This window comes from Cupressus sempervirens, chromosome 5 (assembly GCF_028749045.1).
Source record: "Cupressus sempervirens isolate cs-2001-9-10 chromosome 5, ASM2874904v1, whole genome shotgun sequence".
Lineage (NCBI taxonomy): Eukaryota > Viridiplantae > Streptophyta > Pinopsida > Cupressales > Cupressaceae > Cupressus > Cupressus sempervirens.
This window is the reverse complement of record NC_143122.1, coordinates 374,412,314-374,433,163: the sequence shown is the minus strand read 5'-3', so window position 1 is coordinate 374,433,163 and position 20,850 is coordinate 374,412,314. Positions and strand designations below refer to the sequence as shown.

General features: G+C 35.8%; 1 protein-coding gene across 10 annotated transcripts in view; it reads left to right on the top strand.

Moving 5' to 3' along the window:
* The window catches only part of LOC149556311 (tyrosine decarboxylase 2-like), a 178,777-nt gene that overhangs the window by 8,882 nt on the left and 149,045 nt on the right, over nt 1-20,850 (top strand). For 9 of the 10 annotated variants that reach the window (XM_089830550.1, XM_089830551.1, XM_089830555.1 and 6 more), the window contains 2 exons: nt 3,899-3,971; nt 4,151-4,381. In XM_089830550.1, the coding sequence (XP_089686676.1) occupies nt 3,899-3,971; nt 4,151-4,381 (304 nt within the window). The remainder of the gene's footprint in view (nt 1-3,898; nt 3,972-4,150; nt 4,382-20,850) is intronic. The other variant, XM_089830557.1, reaches the window with a different exon arrangement.

Sequence of the window (20,850 nt, the reverse complement as noted above, 5' to 3'; positions counted from 1 at the left end):
AATTGTGATAGAGATCTTTACCTCTGATTTTGCTATTGAGAAAATACTTCTATATTGTGTCAAGTTGTCAACAGCTGAAGAAAATATTTATGATAATATTATATGAAGAGACGTGTCATGTGAGGAGTCACGTGTTTTGAAATATGAAGACTTATTTTTGGAAATTGACGAGACCTTCGGTTGTGATATGAAGACTCTCTTAAGTAGTCGGTGTCAATATGTCATCTCTATATTGATTAGATAGCTGTTTGATATTCAAATTCACCATACAATCATTCTTTTCTTCGGTTATTGACCATTCGTTGTTGCTTATTCTAATATTATTTGGCATTCTTAATAGACGAATCATGAACGAACACTCCATCAAAAGGATTTTAATTATCATTTAGTTTGATGATTGTTTAAAGAATATAACTATCTTCATTGGTGGCTAAAGGGGTTTATGTGAGCAGATCATTGTCTTTGCTACATGATTTATGTCTACTCTGGATTATATTAATTAACAATGTCACACAACATAAGGTAATCATACTTTTGGATGTCCTTTCATAAGGAGATATTTAACTGCTTTATGATGGATGCCATTTCTTTATTATTATTTTATCTTTTAATTATATCTTTGATATTTATCTTTTTTTATTATAATTTATTTATATCCTATTATTAGGAAGAGGGATATTATGGTCCTACCATCCTCAAAATTGCTTGTCCTCAAGCAATTCAATATTTCCTCATTATTTTGATATTGACATTTTGTTAACTTAAGACAAGTTTTGTTATTTTCTAGAGAGACGATCTTAGATCATCTTATAATGGCACCAATCAAATTTGGCCAAAATCCTATTTGTATGATAGTATGTCTTGGATTTATCTCTCTTGGATTATTTTTTTATTTTAGATCAAATCAAATAGAGCATACACTTGAAAACATATGCATGAGTATGTGAAGACACAAGGTATACACAAAGAATACACACTAATGCATGAAGACACAAAGCATGCACAAAGTATACACATTAATGCATGAAAACATGAAGCATACACAGAGTTTACACATAAGTGTATGAAGACACAAGCATACATAAAATATAGGCAACATATGCCCATTATTATGCCACCAAATTGATTCAACTTAGAAACTCGATGAATAATTTCATAATACATACAGGATAGTTAAACATATTTATGCCTTGATTCCTTACATCTTTCCTAACTGAACCCTATAGAGAGTGTGGATTTACTTTTTGTAGGGCGCTTGACACAAATAGGCTTCCTTAAGGCATTGGGACTGCATGTTTGTACCTGTCTTGGGGTTTCCCTCAAGGCATTGGAATTACATATCCTTACCAATCTTGGAATTCTCTTATCTTGTGAGGATTTACTCTACCTTTCCCTACACAATACCAACTATCAACTCCCGGGGCTACAACAAGAGATTAAGGGATAGGTTATATCAATATTGCTTGTATGGCAACATTATAAATATATATTCATATGACATATAACTATATATTATAATTCTAGTCTTATTGATATTATTTGTAAGTAGGATTCATTTTCGTTAGCATAATTTTGTACCCCACAAGATGGCAGGATCATGCTCTGATACCAATTGTAATGTCTTCTAGCAAGCTTAGGCCAGTTAGACATAGATTCATTCAAATTTTAATAGGATTCATTTTAATTTACACGAGTAAGAAAGCAATACATTCGATCATTAACAAAATATAGAGATCTAATTCTCCATGATTACTAAGTTTATGCTTACCTTATTATTATTTTTGAGTTTAGGAAGGATGCTTTGGATGTAATCAGGTTGCTTTGGCACCAACCCTCAATAGGCTTTCCCTCAAAGTTTACAGATCCAAGCCCTTAATCCTTTCTTGGTACGATGCCCTCAAGGTGTTCAGGGTTGCTGATCCCCACCCTATTTTGGGAATAGCCTATTGATTGAAATTTACCGTAGCCTCTCCCTAATTTCATCCTTAACTTCCCTCCTCAAATACAAAAATAATAATAAGTCATAGCATTCATATGCTAGTGTATACTTTACTTTGTATCTTAATTAAATGATAACTTTCAATATCTGTTACTTATTATTGAATTAATAATAATTTTCAGTATATATATTACTTAGTATTACTAATTAAATGATTCCCAGTTTTGGTACATACCCAGGACAGGGGTGCAGCAAGGTACCTGTGATCTATAATGATATCAATTAATATTTGGTGATAGTATCTATATACAGAATGCGGATTGACTTTAATGTATTACGATGTTCTGTAATTCCAGCTCAGAGCTTATTATTGTTTTGAAACTTCAATGTTTCCGTACACTTTCTTCCATGAGTCGAACTACATCTTATACATGTCATAATGGTAAGGGTTGCATTCCCAAAACATGTCTCATAACCGTACCTCCTTATATTTAATATTGTAGGATTCTAATGACTTCTCCTTAACATTTGATTAGTCTCTTAAGTAGTCAGTGCCAATATGTCATCTTTGTATTGATTAAATGGCTATTTGATATTCAAATTCACCATAAAATCATTTTTTGGATTATTGACCATTCATTTTTGCTTATTCTAATATTAATTGCTATTCTTAAGAGACAAATCACAAATCAGCACTTCATCGAAAGGATTTTAATTATCATTTAGTCTGATCTTTGTATAAAAAATATAGCTATCTTCTGTAGGTAGCATTTGCCGTTGCACCAAAAGCTTGAACTGTTAATGCCTGATACAAATGCCGAGACTTACCCGGATCCACAACACAAATCTCTAACAAATTGCTGAGCACCAAGTCAACACTCTCAACAATCTCCTACTCAGCACCAACTGAGCCTTCAACTCAAACTGAAGGGAGACTTGAACCTATGACCCAAGGTCTTTGATACCAATTGTAGGTAGCATTTGCCGTTGCACCAAAATCTCGAACTGTTAATGCCCGATACAAATGCTGAGACTTACCCAGGTCTACGACACAAATCTCCAAGGAGGTGCTGACCACCAAGTCAACACTCTCAACATCTTCATTGTTGCTTAAGGGGATTGTTGTGAGCAGATCCCTGTCTTTTCTGCATGATTTATGTCTGCTCTGGATTATATTAATTAACAACGTCACATAGCATAAGGTAATCATACTTTTGAATATCCTTTCATAAGGAGATATTCGACTACTTTATGAAGTTGTTTCTTTAATATTATTTTATCTTTTAATTTTATCTCTGATATTTATATTTTTAACTATTATTTCTTTATATCCTATTAGGAGTAGGGATAGTGCAAATACACATGACGTAGGGCATGAAACAATTACATAAGACATGAAGTAATACACATAAGGCATGAATCATACACATGAATGCACACGAGTCATGGAACAAGAATACACTTTTTGCATTAAGCATTTAATTTAATTAATCATGAAGCATACGCTTGGCACATGCCAACATGAAGTATGCACACAAATTTAAGCTGTGAAGCATATATGTGAATACACATATCTTACAAAGCATCTAGTATACACACACATGCACATGAATACATGTAGTGCATAAACAGGCTCTGGGCATTTAATGTCTTAGGCTCCTCATAGACTGCTTTTTAAGGTTATTTGATGTTTGTAGGACATTCTGTTTTTGTAGCTGAAAGTTGCAAACAGGCTCTGGACGGACATGTCAGAGAATTGGATATTAATTGGTAGATTTTGCTTTCTTCTATTTGTGAAAGGTTTTGCAATGTTCTGATCTGAGAAATTTATTAATGATTCTTAATTTATTTGTTGTTCAATATATTTGATGTATTAAACCATGGTCTTAGAAAATAAATAATGACATGAGAAAGCAAGTGTTTTGCAATTCTAAGAGGGGTAATCTGTCGTTCTTACAGCCTGGATATTTGCAAACACTCATACCTGATAATGCTCCAGAATACCCTGAAACATTGGAGGATGTTCTAACTGGTGATGTGGCTAATTTTATTAACGTTTTACATTATTGGCATTTGTTAGTTTATTTGTCATTCTTCTATTTCTTAATGAGTGCTTTGTTTTGAGACAGTACTGTTAATATTTTCTTGAATATTTTGTAACTCAATACATACAGAATTTCTTCGTCTGATCTTTTCATGTGAGTGTTGCAGATGTTCAGAATAAGATCATACCTGGGATTACCCATTGGCAGAGCCCCAATTTTTTTTCCTTTTATCCTTCAAATAGCAGCACTGCTGGGCTTCTAGGGGAAATGTTAAGTGGTGGTTTTAATATTGTTGGTTTTAGCTGGATAACATCTCCTGCTGCAACTGAGCTTGAAGCTATAGTCCTCAACTGGCTTGGAAAAATGTTAAAGCTCCCTGAGCCTTTCCTTTTACCTGGTACATAATGATGAATTTCATTTTCTTTTAGGTTTCAACATTAATTCATGTTGTTTATGTCAATAGACGGTTCAATGATAGCAAAAGAGTTTCTCACCTGTTCATTTCTTCTCATTTTTCCGCATAGTTAATGATATAAAATTGTATCCATAAAATAGCAATCTGTAACTTCAAAATTTTGGATAAGGTGGTGCTGCAAAGAATGTTATTCTATTAACTAGAATTGAACACACATTTCAACAGAAAGGAGATTGTGGAAGGGAAATTTTCAGCCAGATCTTCAATTGATTAAAATGAAGTCACGCTAACCAGGAAAAAACTTTTTTGCAAAATAGATATTACACCAAATAAATAGAAAGCAATAGAAATATTGTTTAATGGGTTTGGTGATTTCCCTTCCTGCCATTGTATTGGCCAGCCGAGCAATTGCTATCTCTTTTTTATGAATTAGAATATAATGTCCCCAACTGGGACTTTACTTCATTTACCCTAGACTTCCCAACTAGGGTTTGGATTGCTTTTGGAAATGGCAATTTACTGTCTTTGTAATGTTCCCTACTAGGAGGCTGCCAATTCGCAATTATTAATATACACCAGTATTGATTTAAATCAAATTAAATTAGGAAACAATTAAAGATTCATAATACATTTGACAGTTTACATAAGCCCCAATTCCTTACATCTCTCCTATGGGAGGATCTGGAATTACTTGTTACAGGGGGCTTGGAAACCATGTTACAAGTAGATTCCCTCAAGGCTTTAGGACCCTGTTCATATCCTATCTTGGGATTCACCTACCTTGTGAGGAATTGTTCTCTACCCAACAAAACTAACCTATCCTCTTAGGGGGCAATAGAAAGTGATTAAGGATTAGGCTATGAGCATTCTAATATCTCATGTATAATGAGAATGTGTGTGTGTGTATAAATAAACTGATATAATTCTGATTGCACTATTATTAATAGATGTAAATGCCACAGCTCACTAGACCATATATTTTCACCAATTATAAATCATAGTTCTGATCCTTCGTAATGTAATAAATAAACAATCATTTTTAGGGTTTTTCCTCGCTACATCTCTAACTCTAATGGAGGATGGTGAAATTACTATGCTAGGACACTTGGAAACATCTAGAAGCAGGCCTCCCCAAGGTTTCAGGAACACATGTTCATACCAATCTTGGGGCTTCTTCCTCAAGGCTTCATAAATATATGTCCTTACCCCATCTTGAGACTTACCCGTCTTGTAAGGAACTATTCCACCTCTCCCTACACAAGTCTCCCATCCTTATGAAGGCATTAGCAGATTATTAAGGACTGGGCCATTAATTATAGTCTATCATGTTTTACAAATGTATATGCATAGCAATGAAATTAAGCATGGTTGTCATATAATCCAAATTCCAGTATCATGCATACATTTCGATACCACATTATATGTATTTGAATCTGTTGTTTATTTCATTGGAAATCCCACCCTTATTCTGACCTGAATTTTTCACTTCTGGTTATTTGACAAATTTTCAGACAAGTGGCATACAATCTGATTTTCTGATTTCTAATGCAATTTTCAGAGTTGTAGTGTATGTATTCAGTGCATAGTTGACATCATAGTTCAAAATAGTGCCAATAAGTGGCCAATAAATCAACTTCTTGCGAGAAGTTTGGAGTGGTGAGAAAATACAAGTTTTTCGCGCCAAAATCTCAGCTGAGAAGTTTGAAACTTCTCGCCGAGAAGTGGGATACCTCTCTTGAGAAGTTGAAAAAATCTCATGAGCAGCCCAACGAGATACCATTTAGTGGCCTTGTAGATTTATTGCAAGTGGATTTGAAGTGGATTCAAAGAGATTTTTGAAGAAAATATTGATTCAAAAGAAGGTGGTTTTGCACCGATATTGGATGACATTTAAGAGGAGGGCAGTGAGAGTGAGGACACTTGGGACACTAAGAGTGAGGATATAGAAGATGAGGAGTCATTGCTAGCGTCAACATCAGCTACATCTAGGATGGATATTGAGACACAACTACAACCATAGCCATAGTGGACTCTAGGGCAAGACCCCTTCCCACTTCCATAGTTTTTACTAGAGCTATTGGGAAGAGGAAGAGTAAGATGTAGACTAATTTTATATTGTACTTGACATTTGCATTTGTTTATCTTTTTACAATGACAATTTGCTATGTTTAGTTTGCTTCAAACTTAAGAGTCTTTAACTATGGCTGTTAGTCATCGACATTCCACATGAGGATGAGATTTTGTTATGTATTGCATTTATATAATATCTAGATCAGCTTGTTTGGTTTGTTTACTCATTTACTGACTCATTAGATGCATCTCTGTATTGAATTTTGCAAAAAAATGCATTTTAAATTAAATTTAAGTCATTTTAAAAATTCCTGATTTCGAGAACTTACCGATTTATCTCCGATATTTGTGAGAATTTTTTTTTTTGCCTTGCTGATAAGTGGTAGAGAATGAGATTTTGAACTATGGTTGGCATAATCACCTAAAAATCAGCGAGTTTCTACTAATCACCAAGTTTTTCTAACCGATAAGTTTTTTCCAGATTCAATTGCGACTCGGCTAGAGAAAAAATATGACTTTTTGTGAAAAATCGTCGATTAATTGCCGAGTTTTTGTAAAAAAATTTCAAGTTTTTCAAAAAAACTCTTTTCTTAAAATTTTTAAAAAAATATTTTTAATTTTTAATTTTTTAAACTTTTGCAAAAAGCCTATATATATTATATAAAACAGAGAATTACAATATGCTGGTAGAGTTGGGAAGAGGAAGATGTGATTGTTATGATATATTTACTTCTAGTTTAACAGAAACTATTTATTATTTTGCTTCCTGCCATCAACATTCTCCATTAGAATGCGATTTTTTAGCCACTATGCATTTATATATATCTAAACTCTACTTGTTTCTTTTGTATTCTCTTTAATTAACTCATTACATGCATATTCTCGTTGAAGTTTGCAAAAAAAAAGTAATTTAAGCAGTTTAGGTTCTCGAGTTTTTCTGGAGTCTTTTTGAAAAACTGGCTGATTTTTTTCCCAAATAAAATTTTTGGGGGTTGGTGAGTTGTTGCTGAGTGAGTTTTCCAACTATGATTCAGTGAGTTTTCAATGCATAGATAATTTGCCTTGATAAATTACAGAAATATTTAACATATGAAATAACAACAAGTTTATGGACTGGAATTAAAATTAGACATCTGATATAGTTCTGAATGGCAAGACTTTCTTTCCGAATTCAACGAGTTTCAATACAATGACATATCGGATTTTGCCTTCAAAGTTACGGTGCATAATTGCCAATAAAAAGGCATTGATGCTGTTTATAACACTGATTATGAACTGAATATAAATCTGATTTCGGCATAACTGAAATAAGGTTGAGTCTGTCCCAAATGTCTGAAATAGCTCCTTAGATCACCTCCAAAGGTTAGTGCTAGGAACTCCAAATTAAGCACTCAAACCCTATGCTCAACTTTTCTGTGAAATACTATAAACCCCTTTCTCAAACAAATCTAAACTTGCTGCAAGCGCTGTTCATGCCACTGTTCACACCATTGTAGCAAGCCTTCAACATCCAAGAAATCTTCAAAATCCTTCACAAAACTCATGCCAAAACCTATCTATCCATGGTATTATGAAAAACTTGGAAAATAAATTTCTGCATTCGAAGCAATGTCTTCCACCTGCAAATAAACTTAAAACCTTAGCTAATATGATTTCCTTCTTTCAAACCCTAGCTAGTTGAAGCTCCAAATGGTGTAAAACCTACAAATATAGTCAATGGTGAATTTTGAATGAATCCACACCAAAAATAGATTTGTTTTTCTGTCCAAACCATTCAGAAACTCGGATGCTTTTCGTCTTCAATTTTCAGTAAATGAAAGCCAAAGCTCTTAAACTCCTCAAAGAGAAAATAACCAAGTCAAGTACATGCAAATAAGCTCCAATTGGGCCCTTTTATAACTTTATGGAAAACCCATTTAATTTTCCACCTCTTTAATTTTCATATATACTTGCAATTGGTAATAATAATAAAATAACCCCTTATATAGTTTTAAATTAAGATAAACTGTGTTAACGAATTATTACATATTCACCCTTATATATTCCTATATTGGCATCTATCTCCATAGGACACTTTATTGAACTATTTAAAGCCTTATCACTCCCTAGGCACCAATATAAAGTCACTTTGGACAGTGACTTAAAAACACTTTAACCCCCTGTGTTCTCATATCATAAAGTCACTTAATATAATTAGTAGTATAATTTAATAATTTAACTTAAATCATTAAATCCCTTTTAATTGCCAACATCAACTAAGAACAATGCATACACTTTCCCGTATATAGGTACGGTGCCATTTGACCACTCTGTTGACTTACTATAAATATTAAGTATGAACTAAACATCCAACTAACTTATTTAAAATAGTAAGCATGAATCAAAGTGTCTTGAACGATCCTTGGAAGGCACACCACAAATAAACTAGGACACTGCTAAAGAATTCTGAAGTAAGCACCATAAGATCAGCTACAGAGCCATAGAACATCCTCAAAAGTGTCCCTTGAGGCTAACTTCTAGAAAAAAATGATGTCTTGAAAGGGGACATTATATTTCATTTCTTATTTGATCTGATTTGCCCCCTTTCTTTGAATGAATCTTCTTCCCTTTATATCCCTCAATGCGAGGGAGAGGTCACACCTTTTTATTGTAAATACTCTTTGGCGAAGGACACAACCTTTTACCATTAGCACTCTTGAAAGAGTGTAATGTCTCCACTATTAGGGTCATCTAGGAACAAGTAATACCTGTAAAATCATTGTTAAAGTCATAATAATAACAATCTAATTATACTATTCTACTCTCTAATTTAACCCCAATCTTAAGGACGTCCCTAGATCAGGCTTTCTAGCTCATAGCTACCTTGTCATCTTCCCGGGAGCACACCCCTTAAGATTCTTCTTGGACGGGACATCCTCTATCCAAGGCCAATCACACATGCATATGTTGATGTCATCAGAATATTCTGGCCATTTCTCATCTAGCCATTCATATAGGGTTACTCATCTCTTGCATTGGCATGATAGCCATCCATACGAGGATCTCACTTCTTGCACTAGCACTATGAGGTTCCATTTATTACTCATCTAGCCATTCATACAGGTTACTCATCTCTCGCACTGGTACAATAGCCATTTATATGAGGACCTCACTTCCTGTACTTGCACTATGAGCACTGAATAATTTACTTCTTCCATTAGAAAATGTATTGACATATTTGTGCAAATTAACCCACTCAAATTTCTAAATACCATTCTTTAATAAATATAATTATACCTTTAAAAAATAAAATAAAAAATAAATCTATATATATATATATATATATATATATATATATATAGAACTACTATGACTAGTATAGCTATATACAATATTATACACTATATTCCTTAATCAATTATCAAATTCTCTAATTCTTCTAATAGTAAATTATAATCCAACATTATTGAACCTTTTTATTATTTTAATATACAAATGAAATAATACTCGACATAATCTATATATTTTCAGCTTTAAAAAGAGACATACCTTTTATTTTTACCTTAAAGTCTTTCATGTGGCTCCCTTTTTCTATTGCCCTCCTCATTAAAAGGTTTATTTGTCTTATTATTGCTGACTTGGCCTCCCTTTCATTACCTCACTCTATCCTTTACTTCCCATACTTATGGTGTGGTCTTTGCTTAGTTGACGGGTGAGTTGGGACTATTTATTTATTTCCTCTTGTATATCTATTGCCTATAGTAATTCGTCCTTGGCAAGTTTTTATGGTTGTTCTCTTCTTTTTTAATACATCTCTAAACTTGCCCGGGTATCCGCATCACTACTTCCACCATGTTTCCTTAATTTATTTCATTTGCTGCTGCTTATTATAAAGATGTCACTTAGGTAAATTCTTCTTAAGTTTTTTTCCCCACTCTCCATGAACAATTTGCGCAATGATATATTGCTCTTAACCGGCATGTAAAAGGTCACGATGTTTGGCTTGTGATTTAGTAAATAGAATCACCGCTTTTAATGCCTTTAGAGATTTAGGTAATATAATGTTTGATTTATTATTTGATTATTTAAATCATTCATACATTAGTACTTACTAATGATCATCAAATAATTCCTTGATATTTCTATTTGATTATTTGATTTGGTGTTTGATATAAACATTGGTTTATTTATATCAATTCATTAAAGTGTAATTTATTTTAGATAATTATCTTTTTATTGTTCAATTATCTTAATATATATTTTTATCAAATTGTTACATATATATATATATATATATATATATATATTCTTTTAGTTATATTTTATCATTAGGGGCGGATATTACAATTAAGTATGAGCAAAACATCCAAGTGACTTAAAATAGTAAGCATGAATCAAAGTGTCTTGAATGATCCTTGGAAGGCACACCACAAATAAACTAGGACACTGCTAAAGAATTCTGATGTAAGCACCAAAAGATTAGTTGCAGAGCCATAGAACACCCTCAAAAGTGTCCCCTGATCACCATTAGCCTACAAGGACCAAAGTTGTAGGCTAACTTCTAGAAAATATTGATGTCTTGAAAGGGGACATTATATTTCATTTCTTATTTGATCTGATCTGCCCCCTTTTTTTGAATGAATCTTCTTCCCTTATATCCTTCAATGTGAGGGAGAGGTCACACCTTTTTACTGTAAGTGTTCGTTGGTGAAAGACAAACTTTTACGATTAGCACCCTTGAGAGAGTGCAACTCATTATTATTTCTGCTCTTTGAAAGGGACAACCTTTCAGAAACAGATCTGCACTTTTTACTTAATTCAGATCTGTATTCTGGTTCCTCCTTTCTTGATTCTGAAATTTCCTTTTTATTTCCTCAATCCTTTTGGATACTCATTTCAAATTAATCCTTGCCCCTTTTATATCTTCCGATATAAGGGAGGAGTCACGCCTTTTCATTATTTTTCCCTTTGAAAGAGCCACAACTATTTTTTTTAATAGGTAATGGGCCCCAGCCTAGATTATTTATTATTTTATTATTATTTGTTGAGATTAATTATTTTTATGTGTTAAACTTGAGTAAACTCGAACCCAAGGCCTCCCTGATGAGAGGCTCACAATTTACCGTTGTTTTGTAGGCTCTTGCCTGAGCCACAACTATTCATTGTTGGTGTCTTTTTGAAAATAACTACTTCAATACATATCCTCAAGTCACTTATGTTGAAACTCAAAATTGACAGCCAAGATTGAAGACCGATCAATGGTCATAATGGCATTAGGAAACCAAATTTGGAAAATGACAAGTTGATGAGTGATTTGGAAAGTGAAGAAATTAGAGGACATGAATTAGTGGAAAAATAAGGGGAAGGTGTCATAGGGGAAGTTAGTGGGATTATGACACAAGAAGGAAAAGTGGGATTGGAGAGAAATTAGGGGGAATGTCATAGGAGAAATTAGTGGGATTATGACACAAAAGGAAAAATGGTTTTGGAGATAAATTAGGAGCTATGATAATAGTTAATGAATGAGGGGAATGTTATTAACTCCCTCACAATTTGGAAATTAGCCAATTGATTTAAATATTTAATTAATTGTGGAGGAAAGGTATGAAGGGGGTAGGCAAATATAATTTATTTACCAAGATGAGAAATTAGGAAATGGGGAGAAATTAATGCTTGTTTCCCCCTAAAAATTAAACAATCAATGTGATAATTTAATTAGACAAGTGGACAAAGACAAATGGATAGTACGTGATGGGGATTATAGGACGAAAGTTAGTAACTAATTGAATAGTTTTCATCGTTTAACTAATGAAGGATTAACACAATATCGATGAATAATAAATAACGAACATGCAATATAGAAGACATTTTAAAATTGGAGATAGAAGCATTCACCATTTCTTAGTGTTTACATTGTACTTGCCCTCGTATTTGTAGGTTGCTCACAAATGCAATTCATAGGGTAAAAGAAGTGCTGGAAGAGCAAAGAAAAGAATGGAATTATTTTGGCTGCACCATTCTTTCCATTGGGTGGACGAGTGGAAAACACCCTACCATCATTAATTTTTTGATTTCTTGCAAGAATGATGCTGTGTTCTTAGAACCGGTGGATGCTTCTAACAAGGTGAAAGCTATAGAAACTTCACCTCTAATATTGGAGCAAGTTGTCATAGAGGTGCGATTGGAAAATGTGGTGCAAATAATAACCAATAATGTAACAACATATGTGGCAGCTAATAGAATCCTCCAAGAGAAACATAGTACACTTTTTTGGACACCTACATGTTTTTGATGTTTTGGAGGACAAAGGAAAATTAGATTGGGTGAGATCAATTGCAGATGATGCAAGGAGGATCATAAAATATATCTACAATCACCCTTGGATTCTTCACTTGATAACACTTCCACGGGAGGAGTATAGAAGATCGAGTGTCACATGTTTTGCAAGAAGTTTCTTAATTTTTCAAAGTATTCTTAGTTCATCGATGGCTGAACTCTACTTATTCAAAGAAGCCTAAAGGAGAGGGTGTCGAATGTATAGTCTTTGACGACCTATTTTTTGAAAGAGCTAAGAGATTGTGAAGGTAACTTCAAAACTTGAATATTTTTTTATAAGAATTTGCCTAAGGGCAAAATTCACCCAGGAACTAAGAACTCAAACACAAGCACAACTGTAGGCCAAGAGAGAGAGTATGATCAGAATGACAATATATTCAATATGCCATGTTAAGAGTACACTAGGAGTGCCTATATATAAAGGCCTTTCAGGAAGCACCTAGAATGTCTCTAGAAACAACTAGGAGATAAGACAACTAAGCACCTTATCCAACATTCTAGATGAATGGATAAGAATGACAAAGTGTCATATGTGTGTAGAAGATTCCTGTGTTGTAGACAACATGTGCTTAAAAGAGTTGTGGACCCTTATGATGTCATCATGACAACTCACAAGAGTGCACATACTCCTAGGTGACTAATAAATAAATATTAATATAATGCATTAACCTAAGTAAACTTAACTGTAATAAGTAAATACTTATTTACACCAACACCCCCCCTTAAGTGCAACTTAGGGGAATGCCCTTAAGCTTACGAAACTAGGATGAAGATGCATAATGGGTTCCGGCTACTAGGCCATATTAGGTACCCATGTACATAATGAAATTGCAATCTATCGTAAAGCGGAGAAAGAGGGAAAACCTCATGGGAAAAACCCTCCCCCAAAAAGAGAGATAAATAAGGATGCATCGATGGATGGAGTAATCAAGACCCCCCCATTACGACATACATCTAGTATATACATAAGAGAAGGAGAGAAGGAAGAGAGATAGAATAGGCTTCCCCCCCCAAAGAAGAATGCCGACAAGTGAAAGTCGCTCCAATGAAGAAGCTGGTCCAAGAATGCAGAATGGTGTTCCTCCCCTTTGGAAGAAACACAGGCAAAGGTACACTCCTGAAGATGTACGGTGGCCCTGAAACTTGCTGAAGTATCCTTGTGTTGATGCTAGTGTTCACCCCTTCCAACGGTGCTGAAAATAAGAATGCAAATCTGGCAAGGATGTCTGTTGAACCGGTTCTACTGAACCATTTGTCTCCTCTACTGACAAAGAGACCTCCACTAATTGCTGTTCATAAGGATCCATAATCACACCAACCTATGAAGATTGATTATGTAGAGAATGGACATGAGGGTCAGAGTGAGCCCTCGCAACAATTGTAGAAGGATCAACTTCATCAATGAGAATATGTGAATCCTCAAGTCTGTCTCCCAAGTCAACTGAAGCTGGAGCTGGAAGATGAGATGTACCATGCTGTGTTGGACCTTTCACTATGGCAATGTAAGCATGTGGACTAGACTGATGTGACCTCTCACTGCAACTGTCGATAGAACCCCACATGTCTGAACCTGTTGAAGCACTATCGCTCTGGTCACTATCAGTTTCCACTATGTATGATGTGCAAAGAGGAGTAGAGGATAAGCTGGGTGAACTTTCCTCAAAGTGGACATCCTTCTCCACAAATATTTCATGTGTCTCAGGATCCATAAGTCTGTAAGCCTTTGCTTTGTCTTCATAACCAATGAAGGTACAAGGCCTAGGTGTCGGTGCCTTGCAACTCCTGGAAGATAGGTTTGCCCAAGTTGGACAACCGAAGACTCTAAGGTGACTCACAACTGGTTTTCTACTGCACCGTGCCTCGAAAGGAGTCTTCCCATCTAAGGCATTATGAGGAGACCTATTAAGTATGTGAGTAGCACTACTAATGGCTTCAACTTCTAATGTAGGATCGAGAGACTTGGCCTTAATCAGGCAACTTGCCATGGTCTTGAGAGTCCTAATCCTCATTGTTGCAACATCTGTCTTATGCGGATTGAATGCTGGTGAGTTCTGAAGATCAATCCCCTCAATCCTGCAAAAGTTCTTAAGTCTTCTGTCAACATATCTGTTCTCATTGTCCACCCTTAGTACCTTGATGGCTTTTCTTGACTTGTGTTCAACATCAGTCTTAAAGTCTTGAAGCTTATGAACCACTTCATTCTTATGATGAAGGAAGTAGACCCAAGTGAATCTTGAAAAGTCATCAACAAATGTGAGGATATAGCGGCCTTGGCTGACTGAAGTCACTGCAAATGGTCTTGCTAAAACCATGTGAACTAACTGAAGAACAACTGGAGCTCGAGAAGACTTCTCTTTATCATACTTCTCCTTGAGATTCATAGCCACTGAGCAAGATGAACATTCTCCCTTAGAAAAGTTGATATTAGGTACACCTTTGACCATATGTTTAGAGCAAAGTTGCTGAAGAGAGCAGAAGTCAAGGTGACCAAACCGCTCATGCCATAATGTAATGTGTGAATGTGAGTGAGTCAACAAGGCTTGAGAAGGAGACTTAGGCACAAAGTGGGAGAAGGAATAAAGCCTCCTGTCATCATTGACTTTCCCCACTGCAACCAATTAATCATCTCTAAGACTTCACATCATCACTAAATCTGGAAGGAACTCAACTTTATGACCATCTCCAAGGTGAGTGATTTGGTAAACTGATAGGAGATTGGAGCTAAGGTTTGGAACGTAGAGAACATCTTTGAATTCCCCATTTTCCATTTCCACATGTCCTTTCCCTTCAACTTCCATTTTAGTATCATCTCCCACAAAGATGTGTGGTACCTTTGACTGCTTCAATGAAGAAAAGTCTTCCTTTGAAGAACCTATATGATAAGAGGCACCTGAGTCAAGTATCCATTCTGAAGAAGAACTTGTGTTAGCCATAAGTGCTTGACCTTTACCCTTTGAAGAGGTTGGAGTTGAATCCTTGGAAGTACCTGGCACTTGAATCTTGTTCTTCCTGAGTAGGTTTTCCAACTCATTGATTCTTTTTGTCTTGCAATGATGCTCGTCATGATTTGGCTTTTTGCAGTATGAACAAAAAAGATTGTCCTTCTTGTCATTACTTCCCTTCTTGTTGGAAGAAGAATTGCCTTGTTGAGAGGAGGATTGTTGTGTCTCAGGTTGTGATTTCTGCTTCCACTGCTTGTTGTTGTTGTTGCTTTTCCCTCCTTGACCTGATTTGTGCTCATCACTAGCCACCAGGGCTTTGGTCTTTGATGACTTGAGAAGTCCAAAATCCATCAAGTGAGATTGTTCAACAATCAACATCTCTGCAAATGCATCAAATGAAGGCTTGTGGTAAGAAAATCCCATGGTCAACCTGTGAGTATTAAAACTCAAAACAAAGTTATCGAACTCAGAAGGTAGCCTCTTCAGGATGTGATGAATCAACCTGTCATCCTTCATGGGGTTTCCACAATCTTTAAGAAGTGCCCTATACTCATTGACTTTAATGATATAATCTTGAATTGTGTCAAAATTCTTTGGATCCAAGAGAAGTAGATCATCCTCAATCTGAAATCCCTTTTCTTCATCCACCTTACCATACAACTGTTCAAGTTTATCTCAAGCTTCTTTGGATTCTGAGCAATTTTTAATGTGGAGGAGAAGATCCCCATGTACACAACTCCTGATAACTCCTAAAGCCTGTCGGTTTTGATTGTGCTGATCAATGAGTTCTTTAGCATTAGTAGGTTTGGTAATTGTACCATCAACATAAAGACTATTTCCTTTTTCCATTAATCTACTCCATGCAATATCTTTCCATGTAGAATAGTTGCATGAAGTTAGAGGAGGACATTTAAAACCCATGATGCAGAAATGAAAAGAGCACAATAGAGAGACACAAAAAACACAGTACACACCCCCCCTTTCACTCAATCAAAAGACCCCCCCCCCAAAAGATGCTTTTGGCACTTTATAAGTAGTGCGTTTACAATGGGCCACTTGTCAAAATGAACAAAGTGGATTTTTTGATTTTGCTTCTACTACTACCTTATAAGGCTTAGATTTGTCACTTAGGCATTGTAGCTCATATTTACAACAATTTTGAAAAAGAATCAAAGCTTTACAATGCCGAAAAAGGTCTAATTCTGAAAGTGAGAAATTGGTCCACACAACCCTAGAATCTAACTCTAGATCTGGAAAGTAAACGAAAAAATACGCACTTCAAAGAAAAACAGAACCTGAAAAAGTGACCAGATGTGCCCGTACGGAGCGTTTGAACTTGTAAAACGCAGGATTATGCAGGTACAGTCACCAAAAAATGCATTTTCTGCAAAATATGTGCACCAAAACTAGAAAACAACACCACCACTGGAAAATTCAAGAAATTTTACCCAATTTCAAAAAAAATTGCACTTGAATCGAAGTCTAGATGTCTGAGTTATGGGCTCGCGAAGTTAGGCTGCCAAATTGAAAAGCAATCTGGGGAGGGGTCTGGAGCAAAAATTGCGAGTCTAAATTTGACGGTCAAATAGCCGTCGCTGTAGTTGTAAAATGCCTTGTTATGACGGTCAAATGACCGTCAACTTTAACTCAGTGATCTGTTGATGTCAGCAAAAAATAATGCCTCGGCTAATGTGGCAGGCTGACTGTGTCGTCCGTACGGTATGGACTGATATGTGGCAAAATTTCGTACTGCTGACGTGTCGAAGATGTGGACAAGTGGTGCCAACCGAGCCTGACGTGGCAAAAAGAGCGGTGGGCAGGAGTTTGAAAAGTCCAAATTCTACCGTCGAAATTTAGTACGTATGTCAATGGTGACGTGTGCACCTGTACAACGATTGACGTGGCAGAAGCTAGGTCCACCTTTCACGCACTGGAAACTTTTGATTGTGTTGCCGAGCTAGAATATGCCTTGGGGGACACGGAATATCCCCAATGCCACCGGTCTTCATAAAAAACGACAGCAAAAAACCTTTTCGTGGGTGGATAATGAATACAGCGGGCGGGCAAAAAACACAATGCCAAAATTTTTGAACGTGGCCAGACATACACTGCGGATGTTGGAATTAGAGTTTGTCGATGCCGTAAGGTTTAGTCGACTGCCGGAAACCAAGTCTGCTGGTGGAATTGTTTAATGCAGTTAGAAAACCTTATTTCGATGGTCGGAAGTCTTTTCATAGCCGGCAGGAATTAAAAGAATTGTCCCACATCGATTGTGTAAGCGCAACAAGCGCTTTATAAAAGTAATGACCTGCGGATTTAAAATCAAATGAGGTGGGCCGCTGGGGTTGTGGCCGAGCCGTGCTGGTGGGGAAATATAGTTGCCGAAATTGGTGGAGATGGGGCCGGACTTTGTGGCTGGTCAGCCGGAAATTTACTGTACCCGCTGCGAATACTGTACGCAGTACGGCCGTAGTATAAATATGCCCACCAAATGCCTGCGATTAAAATAAATATACCTCCAAAAGTGGCAGATCCAGGGTGTCACTACCCAGTTCTGTTAAAAAAAATTTCTCTGATGGGTGCCCGAAGGGCAAAATATTATTTGGAAATATTGTCGAAAAATGTAGAGAAATAAAATAAAATTGCAGATCCGAAATTAATTAAATTTGCAAAAAATGACCATACGCGAACTGCAAATCGGGGCTTCCGGGTTCCAATTTGCAATTTTTTTTGCCTCGCGGTCGACTTTGGGCCAAGGTAGCCGAGTTTATAGTCGATTTTCACTGGTTCAGCATTCCGAACGCAATGGTGAGGTTAGATCTGGCTCTCGACACTCCCAATTTTTGCAGTCTTTCGGATTCAGGTTGAGGTGATGAAGCAAGCGTGGTCTCGAATGACTATGTGATGAGGAAATCTCCAAGTTGCTCTGACACCATGTAAGAATTTGCCTAAGGGAAAAATTCACCCAAGAACTAAAAACTCAAACATAAGCACAACTGTAGACCAAGAGAGAGAGAATGATCAGACTGATGATATATTCAATATGCCATGTTAAGAGTACACTAGGAGTGCTTGTATATAAAGGTCTCTTAAGAAACACCTAAAATGTCTCTAGAAACAACTAGGAGATAAGACAACTAAGCACCTTATGCAACATTCTAGATGAATGGATAAGAATGACAAAGTGTCGTATGTGTGTAGAAGATTCCTATGTTGTAGACAACATGTACTTAAAAGAGGTGCAGACCCCTATGATGTCATCATGACAACTCACAAGAGTGCACATACTCCTAGGTGACTAATAAATAAATATTAATATAATGCATTAACCTAAGTAAACTTAAGTAAGTGTAATAAGTAAATACTTATTTAAACCAACATTTTTGATATTCAATTCTTTCATTATTAGTTTGTAACTTTAATTATTAATCTTTTTGTATTTTCCAATTGTAGGTGTCAGAGTCCTTGGTTAGAGTTCTCCACTTGGTAGATAAGGATCAAACTCTAATAGGGTATTTTTATGAGGCCATGGATAGGGCCAAGGAGTCTATCAAATTTTATTTGACTTGGGAATTATTGATAAAAGATGGAACAATCAACTCCACCAAGCCATTCATGTAGTAGGATGCTTTCTCAACCATTGTCTTTGCTTCTTAGAATCCTACTTGGATCACAGTGGAAAGGTCATGGAGGGTTGTAATGTCCCCATTTTTAGCAGGTTCCTGCAATTGGCCAGGTCAGTTCACTTGTGAGCTGACAGTAGGATTTGAGAGTTTTTGTTGTGTGGTTATAGGCTTTCCAGCAGCCTATGGTATGTTTTGGCTCCATTTGAGGGACTTACTATTTATAGCAAGTCAATCTGTTGGTTCCGATGAGCTCAGTTGAGTTAGAGGAGTTGGAGGAGGCTCTTAGTTTTTATTTCAAGCTTTTGGTTTGGGCTCCAAGAATCTTGGAGGGAGCGTCTATTTATAGTAAGTCACCTCATCAGGTTCATTCATTGTCTTTCATCATCAGGATTACTTTGGTGTTGTTAGATTTTGATTTTGATACTTTGTTAGTTGTTTTTGCAAGATGGGTAAATTATTATTATTCATCTAAATACGCTAAGGTTGTTATTTTTGTTAGTGTTGTTGGTTGGTCACCTCAGTATCATAGTTCATTGCAACTGTAATGTTCCCTTTTTGGAACATTAGAAATATTGAAGTCTTATTTTACGCAATATTAAATTGACTGTGAGACATAGGCTCAAAATATTAAAAAGGTCGATTTAATGTTATATAAAGGACAAAGGGGCAAGGAGAAACAAGACCGAATGCCTTAGGGAAGTTGAAGAGCCACAAGGGAATAAGACGAAAAACACAGAGGAGCCGAAGAGTCTTGGTTTGCGTATTAAAAGGGGAAAGAGGCTCATTGTTGGGTATGCTTGATTTTATTATTCAATTCAATTACCTCTCTTGGAGAGTCTCAGAAAGCTTCAACTTTTAGCCAGTTGGAGGACATACCCCCTCATGCTAGCAGACAGTGGATGCAAACCCATTGTCCCGGGAAACATCATTTCAAGTGTTTCATTCGTGCTTACAAGTTCTTATCCTAGCATTCCAATTTGACTGTTAAATTTGTATTTAGGATTGGATTTTGTGTACTGGTTATTGTATTGCTGTTGTATAATACAATAACGTATTTTCTGGAGTTGTATGGAAGTTTCTGGTTTTAACATTATAAGTCTGTAATGCATTTCTAAATGCTTGGAATTCTGAATATTATTTTGAAAAGAGCTGGTTATTAATTTGTGAAGAATCTTCTGGTTTAAGCATCGTATTGTATTCCAATTGCCTATTTCTGAGTTTGAATATTATTATTAAGAAGAACTAGTTAAAATTCTATCGGCTATTGTACTGGAATCTATCTGCAATGTGTTTATTTCTAATTGCATTGTTAAAAGGAAAAATCAGCAAATATCCTATTCGGGATATTACAGTGGTATCATAGCTTTTGAACCTACCATCCTTTGTTGAGCTTTTAACGACATCCCCTCAAAATTCCAATTTATCTCGAGTTTATTCTTGGCTGTAGAGGATGAGCAATAGATGGATATTACAGTAATGTTCCGTCTTATACAGTCAT